General features: G+C 38.4%; 1 protein-coding gene across 7 annotated transcripts in view; it reads right to left on the bottom strand.

Moving 5' to 3' along the window:
- Positions 1 to 14,142, bottom strand: part of cald1a (caldesmon 1a) — a 90,177-nt gene that overhangs the window by 33,564 nt on the left and 42,471 nt on the right. For all 7 annotated transcript variants that reach the window (XR_007569351.1, XM_050036117.1, XM_050036118.1 and 4 more), the window contains exon 3: positions 3,476 to 3,613. Coding sequence is in view for 6 of the 7 variants with exons in the window: in XM_050036117.1 (XP_049892074.1) it covers positions 3,476 to 3,613 (138 nt within the window). In the remaining variant the exon portion in view is untranslated. The remainder of the gene's footprint in view (positions 1 to 3,475; positions 3,614 to 14,142) is intronic.

Here is a 14,142-nt window from a genome sequence, read left to right as displayed (position 1 = left end):
ACTGCATTTAAAATTTAACGCTCATTCCTTTTGTTATTGGTGCCTTTCATGTTCGGTTCAATGTTTAATTTGTTCAATAAAAGCCTGTTGGAACAAGCAATTTGTTGTATTTTAGCAATATTCTGAAAACAGCTGAATTGATTACACTTTAATATCTGTTTATTTATCATTAGTATAACCATTGTCACAACATTAAACCACATTATTGCATATTTTCCTTACAGCACTCAAACGTTTGGGACCTGATCAATTGCATGACTGTGACTTACACTGGCCACTAATATAATAAAAGAGCATAAATGCTCAAGCAAACCTCAGAACTGCAAGAAAAACAAAATTAAAGTCTTTGAATGGAAATCAAAGTTTACAGAGAGTGGCTGCCATATTATTGTCAGCTCTTTAGCCAGTTTGTGGAGAATGCTGACAATTGGCTGTATTGACTGGTTTTCACCACAGATATTCTTAAAAATAAACTATTGGTCAGGCCTTAAAATAAACAGAAAATCAGTGAATTTCTGCTGGATTCCAGGTTTCCAGTTACATTTTAATTCTTGACCCAGTAGCTCTTCTGTATACAAAACATACAAGAGGATAAAGCAGGGAATAAAGTCAATATGATTTATATTCATATATTATATTTAAGTTTACTTCAAAATGGAATGAACGTCCAACTGACCAGCTACATGGCTAAAAACTATATAGGTCTACAGTATTTATTATACATCTCTTTAAATCCACCAGCTACCAACTGTACATGCATCCACCTCACTCCAAATAGCCTGACTCATAATATTCTGACCTAAGAGTCTGGCAAACATTATCCTTGCATCGACACAATCGACAATAGCTAGTCAACACTGGGTCCAGTCTCAGCATCCTCCTCCACAATCCCCTTGTTGTTTGACCAGCCCAGGATGTATCTCTGAGCTCATAGAGGGGAAAATTCATGTCCACAAAGCGGTGTCTGTGCTGCTAGATGTCAGAGCAACCCACCACTTCCACTGCAGCCAAGGCGATTGATCTCATAGCCTCAAAAAAAAAGCAAAAAAAAAAAAAAGCATAGAAACAGATATTTAGCTGCTTTGTTCCTATGGCAGTCTTTCTGATGGATGGGTACAAGATCATGTGTTGGTTATCGTGTTGACAGCTGTGACTGCGTAGACTGCGTGGTTGACTTGAATATATTAAAGGATGCAAAAGGAAATAATGGTTTGAAAAAGCCACTTCACAGAATCCCATCATACAACACCTGACAAAGTTTCAATATGTCAGCTTAGCTACCACCATAACAAGGCACAGCAGGCCTGTCAAGCTTTAGATTTCTGCACATGTTGAAGTGGTGTACATGGAACTCTATATCTAACCATTTTAAAGGATGATAAAGTGATTTTGTCTGCCCTAATGTAAGCAATCAATGTTAGCATGTCTAGCGTCTAGCGAGTGTTACATCCAGTGCTTAGTTTGCGTGCTATCAGATTTTAGGGGTATTAACTTTAGCATCTGTCCTGCTCTTTATTGGTTTTGGGGAAATTTAAACTCAAGCAACCCTAGTACATTTTACCCCTGGATACCTGACATTTGATTTGCCAAACACATTGGTTAGTCTTCACCCTAAAAGCATTTCTATTGTACTATGAAAAGTAAAAATAAACTGTTTGAAAATATGAAATTACGCAGCCAGAGTTAGAACAAAACAATGGTCTAATCACATGTAGCCACAGAGGGGTGGGCAATATATCAGTTATACTCAATGTATCCTGACTTGTTCCATGTGATGCATAAAATGACAATGGCCACCATTATACAACCTATAATGTCATTTTTTTTTACGCCACCAGCATCAGACTCATTTGCCGTTTCAGTTCTCTCAATCTCAAAACATGTCACTTGCACTCCCCCACCAACCCAGACTACTCTCTGCTGGGTGACAGTGCGTCAACAGGTGAGGCTTGTGTTTTTGTATCTGCAGGGCTCCAGACTGTGATGGTTTAGCAGCATTTTGCAACCATGGAGCACTAGTGCCACTTGCAAATATTATTTTTATATGAACTGGAGGGCTTTCAGTTTGTTTCCTGCTCATGGTGAGTAAAACCTCACTTTTAATAAGTTTGCTGTGGTGGTTTAACTTTCCCCTTACTGCTAACAGCTAACTGTTGAGTGGAAGCTTTAAGTTCACAACAAAAACATTAGCACTTCCTGCCAGAGACGAGCAGGGTGCTTCAGAATAAAAGCACCAGTGGTTCCTTAATTAATACAGTACTTAATTTAACTTTATTATAACAGTACTTTATTTAAGTTAATTATAATAGCACTTTATTTAACTTTATTACAGTACTTTATTTACCTTTATTATAATAGCACTTTATTTAACTTTATTATAACTGTACAGTACTTTATTTACCTTTATTATAATAGTACTTAATTTAACTTTATTATACTGTAACAGTACTTTATTTAACTTTATTATAATAGCACTTTATTTAACTTTATTATACTGTAACAGTACTTTATTTAACTTTATTATAAAAGCACTTTATTTAACTTTATTATAACAGTACTTTATTTACCTTTATTATAATAGTACTTAATTTAACTTTATTATACTGTAACAGTATTTAACTTTATTATAATAGCACTTTAACTTTATTATAACAGTACTTTATTTAACTTTATTATAACAGTACTTTATTTAACTTTATTATTTTAGTACTTTAACATTTTAAGGACAATATTTAATTCAACTTCATTATAACAGTACTTCATTTAACTTTATTATGCCAGTACTTTATTTAACTTTATTATAATAGTACTTTTACTTTTTTATGACAATATTTAATTTGACTTTATTATAACAGTACTTCATTTAACTTAATATCACAGTACTTCATTTATCTTTATTATTACAGTACTTTATTTAACTTTATTATAACTGTACTTTATTTAACTTTATTATTTTAGTACTTTAACAATTTAAGGACAATATTTAATTCAACTTCATCACTTCATTTAACTTTATTATGCCAGTACTTTATTTAACTTTATTATAACAGTACTTTATTTAACTTTATTATAATAGTACTTTTACTTTTTTATGACAATATTTAATTTGACTTTATTATAACAGTACTTCATTTAACTTAATATCACAGTACTTCATTTATCTTTATTATTACAGTACTTTATTTAACTTTATTATAACAGTAAAGTCAGAAACAGTTGTTATTACAGCCAGAAAAATTGACAAAAACACTTTTTGGTGACATTTTTCTGAGTAGTCCTGACTTTGTTTTACACAGAGAAAAAGGATTTTTACTGGGCAAGGTGATGCTACAGTGACATTTCTTTTTCTCCCTCCTTTTCTTTGTTCCTCTTTTGCTTCTTCAGCTGGTCTAAAACTGGGAGCTCAGCATTTGGCTTCTGACTTTATATTTGTCATAGACTGAACCAGTATATTTGACATTGTATTATGTGTGACCTGTGGCTGTTGGTCATGACCAGACTGTCTGGCTGTCCGCTGGGCTCCTCACTCTCCCTGCTCTTCATTCTCTCCTGGCGTGCCCTGCGCCTTCTCTCACGAGCCGCCTCCTCCTCATCATCATCATTCCTCGCCAACCTTAGGGAGACAAAAGAAGAGAGAGAGAGAGACAGGGTGAGGACACAAAGAGAGACTTTTTTCTCAGCTTCAACTTTCAACCCTTCACCTCCTTCTCCCCTTCCTCAATTTAGCTTCACGGTTAGGAACTTCAAAGTGAACGATTCTTTAAATTGGACTGCAATCATCACGGTGACCAAACCTGGTGGATTTGTCCAGAGCTTTTTTTTTTTTTTTCCCCTCCTATCAAGCTGACCTGTCAGCTGTGCAACAACCAATACTTCTTATCGTGGCTGCAGTTTTCACGAGCTGATAAAAACTCAGCCTGGAGACTTGGCTTGGCCGAGGATAAGAGAGAGCCAGAGAAGCAGTGTTTCTGGGCCCACAGCTCATACTGGTCTGGTCAGTGTCGGAACACAGCAAACTGCAGGGGGCTGTGTGTATGAGCTTATGCACTGCAAAACAACCACTAACCTTGAAAGTTTTTATTTCTACGAGGAATTTAATACATTAAATCTACAAATCACATTTTTTGGGGGTTAACAAACTGAAGTAAAAAAAAATCTCGAGTCAAAACTGAGGCAAAACTTTATTTTTCAGATACTGCTTCTCGCTTTAATAACATTCTAGTCACAACCTCAGTTTTGCTGAGATACTCATTTCAGCACCCTCCAAGTTAAAAGAAAGTATGACATTTTTGGAAAGCACTTGTTTGCTTTTTTTGCAGAGAGTTAGAGAACTAATACCACACTCATATCTGTATGCTAAACATGAAGCCACACAGAGTTAGCTTAGCTTAGCACTAAATCCTAATTTATATCAAGGTGCTCAGCACTTTTAATGATTGGTGATCGACAGAATGTAAAGAGCCACACAACATTTTCAATGTATGTTTGTGCTACTACATTTTGATAATGGAGGGATTTGATGAAATCTTTGAGTTACTTCAAGAGGATGAGAATTTAAACTTCATCTACGAGGAAGACAACAGCAACGCAAAAAACGAAGGTGGTCATGTGTCCATTGATTGAAACAAGGTAGCTATAGGGTGAAAATGTTATTGTCCAACAAATAAGGAATATGGACAAGTAGATGGACTTTCAGTATCTTTAGATGTCTGCCAACCGTTCTGATGATCTGATCACATGGATCCGGCCCTATATTGCTCACGCCGGTACACATAAAACTCCAGTAGATGTGTCAGACAGACTCGCTGTGACTACCCAATAACATTGCACAACAAAACATGATGGTGTTCGCAACACAACAACATTCTCCAGTTGTGTGACATGAAAGAAAGTGTCAAAAATGTGTGTTTTCAATCGAGCGGCGCTCATCAAAAAAGTCAAGTGCCCGACCATAAATCAGTCTTGTGATTGGAAGCAGGGGTAAACAGCTAGGCCATGGCTCTGCCCAAAGGTTAAATTAAATCTGCTTACCAGAATCTCTAAAACTCATCAACTCAAGGGGTAGCTTTTTTTTTAAGTGGGGCTGTGTCAGATACTTATCTATAGTATAATGAATGGCGGTCGGTGTGCTCCATGTTTCCAGAAACAGACAGAAGTAGAACGCCAGAAGCTCTGCTGTACATTGCTGTGGATTACGGCTAACAGCAAAACGCATTTTAGCTACTTAAAAAAGCCTTACCTTAAAAGGTCAGTATCAGTCTAAGTGGACTAATATTTACAATATTTTCACTGCTTTACCTTGCTGTCAGACAGCCCTTTCCTTTGACATAGGGGTGTGCCATATCAGCTCTTCACGATAATACTGGTATAATTTGTAATATCATGAAAAATTCATATTGTGAGACTCGCGATATTTCTACTTGTTGACATATTGACGTCATACTGTTACCTACAGCAACAATAAACATGGCTGAAAGCAAAGTTATTACCAACTCCGCGGTGGTTTGTAAAAGAGAACCAGTTTCAGATGTCATAAAGTGATTAAACCTTTGGTAATGTACACTTACGTGACGCTTACGGCTTGACAAAAAACTACATATATGTGAACGTGTAGTAGTTATGGTTGCATAACAGCCTGTCACAGGCTACAGCGTGATGATTAGAGGAGAAATGACAGAGCATAAAGGTCCAGGTGGAAACAAAAAAAAAACCTTAATCATTTATGATTTTGCTAAAAGAGAAGGAAATCACCTGTTGATTTATATATACAGATCCCAGGGTACATTTTTTTTATTTGAGAGCTGTTTAAATGTGTAATTTGTGTTGTTAAACTGTTAATATTGTATACAGAATCTGAATCTCACTCTGAGTTACTGTTTGTTGTTTACTAACTAAAAAAAATCAGAGATAATTTTAGATTTTATTGCCATGAATATCGTTATCGCAAAAAATACCCTGAAATATCTTGATATTATTTCAGGGCCATATCGCCCACCCCTACTTTGACGCAACATTTTCTTAACCTTATAACTTCCATATTCCTACGCAAAAATGCCCAACTGTGCCGCTCACTGTGTCATGCCGCAGGACAGCTGTTTGGGTCAGACTCTCAGAGGTTTATGGAAGAGACAACATACACAAGAAAATACAAAAACTGAGTGATTATGACAGCGATGACGAAATGCTGTTCAGTGTGGAGACAAAGGGATGACTTTGTGAAAGTATACAAAGGAAGAACTGAACAGTGGACTGAACAGGCCAAACGAGAGGGAGGGGGAACCTTCTGTGGAGACTCCTATCTGTGTGCTGACTGCCATCTACTGTATATAATACACTGACTATAGATAAGTATCTCATATAGCCCCACTTTAAAAAACTCAAACTGTCCCTTTAACATGTTTTATATTGTTTGTTTAATGTATTCCCCTTTTCTTGTTTAGTAAAGCTGCCTCTTCCTGTTGCCAGCCTTTATGCTAAGCTAACTGGGTGCTGGCTGTAGCTGTGTATTTAACAGACAGACATACAAGTGGTATCAATTTTCTCATCTATTTCTTAGCAAGAAAGTTAAAAAAAATACTTTCTACATTTTCCTTTAAGAGAAGTAAGCAAACTGAGGTTAAAAAAAGAAGATCTCTTTATGCTAAAAATAGGTGGAGGGAGCTTTTTGCTTCTTGTTTGAACAAAATTCTTGACACAAGCTCAGTTTTGCTGACTTACCCTCGGAAACCCAGATAATATAACTTCCCCAATTTATTTCTTTCACAGCCTAAGAATGTGTGCATGCACATAAGTGGAAGAGACTTAACGCTTTAATATATTTAACAATGTGAAACACAGTTCCCCTAAGGTAATGTACTTAATACTTTGCATAACTGGTCAGGGATAGAGTAGATGAGGCAAGTTCACACCAGGTCATGTCTACAATATCACAGATAAAAATCTTTTTTTGCATTAGACATTAAGAATTTGAGAACTGCTTCTTTCTCGTCTCAGGGAAAAAAAATCTACTGTAAAAACAAACCGCCCATATCCTTAACAGAGCAAAATCCAAAGCAGACATGCAGTGGATTATGCATGTCTATATTAAATGCAGTGGTTTAAGTAAAGGGTGCGGCTGCGTACAGTCATCAACACAACTCCATTGTTTGCAATCTAGTTGGCCGGAGAACTACTGTATATTTATGTGCTTACATTTGATTGAAAGCAACAAGTTGAGGCCTTTGTCTGGAGCCTCTCCAGGTCACTTTGGGGAATTTAGAGAATCTAACAGGCATAAAAGTAGAGAGGTTTAGTGAAACAGGCTACACCTAAAAGTATATTTGATATTGTTTTATGAATTGAAGTATCATAACAATTCGACAGTACAACATTATCATAGACAAAATTTTTCTTTTACTCTAAAGAACAATATCATTTCTCAAATGGCTGTTTCTGGCCACCTGACATCTATGAACTCAGCTCCATGCTTGATCTGTGTTGCTCCGACTGATCTTTACACTCCCACTGCTAACCACATGCTTAGCTACCTAACATCCCAGTGCCGCCTTTGAGGTCAGCCAGCGAAGCGTGCTATTGCATGTTAATTGCAACATGTGTGGTGAGCCGAGCTGAAGCTGCCTGGGTTTATGTGAGGTTTTACAGCTTGTGAACAACAGTTTTCCTCTTCCTTTCCTTCCCCTCCGCTGTTTTGTCCGCCTCCTGTTTCTCTCTATCCGATGAGGAATGTTGTCATAACAGAGCAGATGAATCGGTTAACGCCCAAGCTGGACCTACGGGACGGTCACATCAGTGACGTCAGGCAATGATTTACACATGTGCATGTGTGTGCTAAGTTCTGATAATTCAGCATTTATAAGGCTAGAAAGCTGATCTAATCCAGATAAGTTAGATTGTTTTCAACCTTAAAGCTAGCCTGTGTAACACCAGCCTCTGTGGCCACAAGTGCTAATATATGTTAAAAGCTAAAAGGTAAAGCAACAAAGCACAAGTCGAGGAGAAAGGCAAAGTGACTCAGTAATAATATCTACCCAGTTTCTCAAGAAAATCCACAGACCTTGTGAGCAGTTTCAGGTAGGAACGACTTTCTTTGTACCAAACTACGCCCACCAACTGTATCAACGAGCAGAAGGAAGCGTGCATCTACTCATGAATGAGAGGCTTGTGCTCCTTACAGTGCGAATTTTAAATATTAATGGCGTAAACTTTGGCTGTAACGTTAACTGGCTCAATGAAACTTGAAATCCAAACATGTTCTTATCCCCAGGTTGAGAATTTATCACGCCCCTCTGCGTCTAACAGTGACGCACTGGGCCCCTTTTAGTGGATCTATGTGACACACAGCTGAAACACATTGTAACACATGGTTAATGTTGTGAAACGGTTTGGTTTAGAAAAAATATCATGTTTTGAATTAAAGTAAATATGTTTGTTGTTATGTAATGTTATGTTGAGACAAGAAGGCTTTTGGTTGCACACAAGACGTAAGTCCCTAAGTTACGTAACTTAAAAAACAAGACTGAGCTTTGGTTTCACATGAGACACGAATAGCATAAAAGTCCTTTTTGGTGACTTTTTCACCTCCCTTCCTGCCCTATGTGGACTTCCTCGCTCTTTATACTATGTCAGCTGCTCTCAGCATCAAGTATTGCCATGGATGGGTTACACTGGAGTAAGCTGAAAGCCTGGTGCATCTTATAAAGACACTAAAGGGTGCCTTGGCATTGAGGAGTGTGACATCAACATGTTTGATGACCTAGGGATGAGAACAAGCTGGACATTCTCTCTCCTTCAGTGGGGAGGACTGTGGAACACCAGTGCAGTGATACAGTTGGTGGGTGTTGTTCAGTAGAGAGAAAATAGTTCCTACATGAAACTGCAACAAGGTCTGTGGATTATCTTGAGTAACTAGGTCATGATTTCTGGAAAGAGACATTGCTGTTGAGATTTTTTAATGATTTTTTTTTTTATTATTATTGGCGTTTTGACCAGCACATGCCGAGTGCCATCTAGTTCCATTATATTGGAGAGAAGGCAGACATGTTTACAGCCGATATCTCCAATACTCAGCAACTCACACCAAAAAAATCTAGACTGATCAATAGCACTACAGATAAGAGGTAAAATATGTACTTTTGATTTTGGGGTAAACTGTCCCTTTAAGTTTGCAAAGATCAGCTATTATTAGCCACAATGAGCTACTGGTCACACCAGACAAAGTACAGTTGCAAATAAACCCATGTGAATTAGAGTGAGAAGTGTTTTACTGCTTAAGAATTCAACTTTCTTTGTTTTGAAGAGCAGGGACATGCTATTTCTTCTTTCAAAAGTTACACAGTCCTGCTTTGAATAAGTATTTTCTAATTTTTTTCAATTACATTCATATTCCGCCTACTTCAATTGAGTTTCCCCGCAGTAGAAAGTCTAATAAATCTTATTTAAAATACCGGAGTGATGTGTTGTTACTGTGTGAAAAAAAAAAGAAGAAGAAGAAAAAAGCTGTGAAACAACTGCCTTAACTCCCGAAGGACTGCGCCATCCCAGAAACAGCCCCAAATGTCATGAGAAAGAGAAAAAGACAACAGCTAAAAATGGAACAAAAAAGTCCTTGGTGGCGGTGACAACGACAATCTCAGGGTTAAAGATTCCTCAGCAGGAGAGAAGAACAAACTCCTAAAAGCTGAATTAGCATTCCTGTCAATCACAGCCTTGGCTAGAGACGCGTACACAACCAAAGCCCTGATTTAATATCCCTCTCCTTACGTAGGCCCCAAACTCTATCAGCATACTGACACAGAAATATGGAGAGAGGTGGAAGCTCGGATAGGGGGAGAAAAAAAAAAGAAAGCGAGTGAAATGGAGAGTGAGGATAAAGAGGAGAAGTGGGAAATGAAAAACGGGGAAGGAAAGGGCGTGCACGATAATGGAAAACGGAGTAATCTGCAGATTTTATCATAGACGACATCTCTTCCTGTGCCGAATGATGTGCAGCCACAGTTATAAACTGCAGGTATGTGTGTCTGCCAGGGTGTAGTGTGCAACAGATGCCCATTTCTTGGGTGGCCAAGTGCAGTTTGGAAGGAAAGCAAACTACTGACTGACAGCTAATATGCACGTCACATGTGGCAACTATGTTGTAGCTGAAAAGGAAATACAAAGTCTTGTCTCACACTTGCGTGAATTCCTAATTTCCATGAGTTTTTTGCCGCATAGTGCAGTGTACAGGATTCTGCACTCACAAAGCGACTGTCTGCGTGGACAGCACAGGCACACAAAACATCACCATCAGCGAGCCTATTAGGGAGAAATATGTCCAAATATTTTCTTTACAGCAAAATATCTCAGAAATGTCAGTGAAAACAATTTGGGAGAAGCCCATGAGAAAAGACTTCTTCACCCCTCCTCGAGAGGAGAGGAGAGGGACTGAGGGAAGGGAGGGAGGAAAAGTAGAGAGGAAAAGAAAAGCTGCTGTGAACAGAGGGGAGGGGAGAGAAGGAAGGGATGGAGATGGCGAGGGAGAGGGGGAGGGGGAGGGAAAGAGGGTGGGGGCTCTGCTTACGCTGTCAGAAATGCTGACCCATTCCCACGCTGGCCTCTCTGGACTATTTCCCTTCCTACTGCCGGCCCAAAGAACCACAGCGTACCCCGTCTGTCTCTCTTCCCCACCCTGCTCTCTGCTGGGCCGCCTCCAAGAATACACAATGTTAGAATTCCCCTCAACTGCATTTATTCTTGCTTGCAGATGAATGAGGCAGCATAGCATGCATATAAAACATAAATATAACAACTTCTGGGGAGTGAAAAGAGTAAGGTCAGGCTTAAAAAAAATCTGCAACAACATAGCTGAACTCTTTTCCAAGCTGATGTGGCGAGTTGTAAGTTGACATACGTGGCTCAATCTCTCCCTCCCTGTCTCTTTATCTCTATCTCTCTTCCTGACAGAACCAACAGGTTTACGATGCAGGACCGGGTCATGTTTGGAACGGTCCATTCACCCAGGGCGGGGATTATTTGGCATGGCTCATTCACGGAGGATGGGTGTTATTTCCTCGGCCCTTTCCTGGTCTCTCAGGGGGGAGGAGGGGCCGGCACAGATGTAAAGAATGAAGAGGAGGATGGTGGAGAGAAAGAAAGAGGAAGTGGACGGGGAAAAGGAAGAGGAGAAGATGGAGTACAGGAGACTAACTGAGGAGGGGGTGACGTGGATTTGAAAATTTAAGTGGAAGAACATGATCAAAAGAGCGAACCAAGAGGAAGAGATGAGAAGAAGGACGATGTGAAAGTAAGAGGAGAAGCAGGAGGAGGTTTTAGGAGAGAAGGGGAAGGAAGAGGGTGAGAAGAAAGAGGAGAAAAACAAGGAGGATGAGGGGTTGAAAATGAAAGTGGAGGAAGTTGAGGAGAAGAGGGATGAGGCAGGGGGAGGATGAGAGGGAGGAAGCAGGAGAAGGAGACAGAAAGACAGTGACACCCAGGGGAGAAGAAGACGAGGATCGAGGGGATGCATAAGGAATGAGAGGAGGAGATGGAGTATGACAAGAAAGAGGGAGTAGGAGGAGGAGACAGAGGGAAATGTCAAAAATAGACACTTCCCAAAAAGGACATCAAAGACGAGATGCAAAATGAACATTGTATATTTAGCAAAGTCTTAAATAATTTACATTAAACATTAAAGGAGCAGTTTGACAGTTATGGAAGACTGATGTCTGTACAATACGTATGAAGATATAGCTAAGAGACGTTAGCTTAGCTTAGCTTAGCTTAGCTTAGACTTAGACTAAAAGAAGGGGCTTTAAACCCTTGTGAGTTGTTGTGGTTTTACTAGGGGACTATTTTTCTTGGCTGGATGAAATGATTTTTTGTGGCACTGAAAGAATACTTCACCCACAAAAGAATCATTTGTCTATCATTTACTCACTACGTGCTACCTAAACTTTGTAAAAAAAAAAACCCTGCTCTTCCTGAATGCCTCCTCCCAAAAAAGGTGAGCATTCTTCATGATGAAGTCATTGGGGACCACAACAGCAAAACTGTATTAAAACATCCGTTTACAAACTCTCACACCACTCTTTCAACGTCATCTAAGTCTCATTTATCCATAAATATGCTCAAAACTTCCCAAACACATGCCTTTTCACTAAAACCTTACGATATGAAAAACTTCAATCTATGAGTAGTGTGCCCTGAGGGTGCCTGAGCATGTGCACGCATATTGGTTAATCAGACTTGGATCATACTGCAGCAGTTGTGTGAGAGTTTGTAAATGGATGTTTTGATAGAATTATACGGCTGTTAAATGTGTCCCCAATGACTTGAATTTGTGATGCGTGTTCGCCTTTTTTTGGATTCTTTATTCACCGCAGAGGTAGGGGTGGGTGATACATATATATTTGATGTATTGCTGCTTGTTGCACGAGGGATGTATTGAATGACTGTATCGCAAAAATCAAGTATAAATTGTCTTTTTTGTCTGTTTTTTTTTAAGGTACCAGCATGAGACTCGCTCCGGTGTTTCTGTTCTCTTTCATGAGACATTGAGACCTTGTACAATGTACTTTGGCAATACTGTGTTTCAACACAGTCATGCCGGTAGACTCTTTGCATTTGAATTTGACATACACACAGAGAAAAACTCACAAACATGGTAAGTCACACACTCATTCCTCCAGAAAACTTTCTCCTGAGCAACAGTGTGCACTGTGCTGGTCAAGTATGTCTTATGCAGGGCTCCAGACTGCCACTATTCAGTCACATTTTGTGACCATGGAGCACATGTGTGACTTGCAAATATTATTATTATTACTGAGAACTGGAGAGCTGTCACTTTGTTTCCAGCTTACAGTGAATAAATCATCAGAGTAAATGGCACTTCAGTAACAGTTAAACTTAATGAGTTTAACAGACAAAGCATGTTTTTGTACCTGTACCTGTACTATTTGGTTGCGACTTGTAAATATTACTAATATATGAACAGAAGAGCTATTAGTTTGTTTCAAGCTCATAATGATTAAATCCTCATGTTTAAAGGCAACAGTTTAAGTTTCTGCAAACTGCTAACATCTACCTGTTGAACAAAATCTATAAGTTCACCACAAAAGCATCAACACTTTCAGCCCAAGATGAGCTAGGTGCTTCAAAAAAGAATACATCAGTGGTTCCACTTTGATGCTAATACTTTATTTGACTTTATTTTAACAGTACTTCATGTAAATTATTATAGCAGTACTTTATTTAACTTTCATACGACGATACTTTAACTTCATTGGATCAGACCATGACGGTTTAGTAGCATTTTGCGACCATGGAGCACCAGTGCAACTTGCAAATATTATGATTACATGAACTGGAGAGCTTTTGGTTTATTTCCCTGCTCACAGTGAATAAAACCTTGATTTTTAATGACTTTGCTGTAGCAGTTTAACTTTCTACTTACTGCTAACAGCTAACTGTTGACTGGAAAGTTCACGTTCAACAAAAACATCAACTTCATGCCCACAACGAAGCAGATGCTTCAGAATAAAAGTTCCAGTGGTTACGCTTTAATGTGTTTCATTACAACAAAACTTAATCATAACAGTACTTATTTATCTTAATTGAGACGGTAACTACTTTATTTATCTTTATCATAACTGTAGTTCATCTAATTTTGTGTTTTAGTAGTCTACAGCAGTTTAGACAAGATTTCAAAAATATTGAGATATATATTTTGTATGGTGATATAGCGTGAAAATGTCACAATATTATTTTTAAGCCATATCACCGAGCTCTATGAGAAGGCGTGCAGGACAAGTTTTCTTCACAAATTTAAAGTAACAGCTTGAGTAATTGTTATACAAATAGTAATTTTGCCAGTGAAGTATTCCTTTAATCTTTTAGACTTTAAACTCTTAGCAACAAAGTGAATAAATGTATTTTCCAAAATGTGGAACTATTCCTTTAACTTTCCAACATACAAAAGTGATGACTCACCACTGTGGTTATGCCGAGTATTTATCCATGTGCAATGTGTAAATATTGAGTTAAGGACAATGAACTCCTCCAGCTGCATTGAGCAGGGAGTAACGACAGCTCTTTTTGTAAATTGCATGTACTATCACTGTTACAAAAGAAGACTATTTCTAGCTGAAGCAGATCCACTTTGGTTGTTGA

Source organism: Epinephelus moara, chromosome 23, assembly GCF_006386435.1.
Source record: "Epinephelus moara isolate mb chromosome 23, YSFRI_EMoa_1.0, whole genome shotgun sequence".
Classification (NCBI taxonomy): domain Eukaryota; kingdom Metazoa; phylum Chordata; class Actinopteri; order Perciformes; family Serranidae; genus Epinephelus; species Epinephelus moara.
The sequence above is the reverse complement of the archived record's forward strand: the minus strand, read 5'-3'. Positions and strand labels throughout refer to the sequence as shown.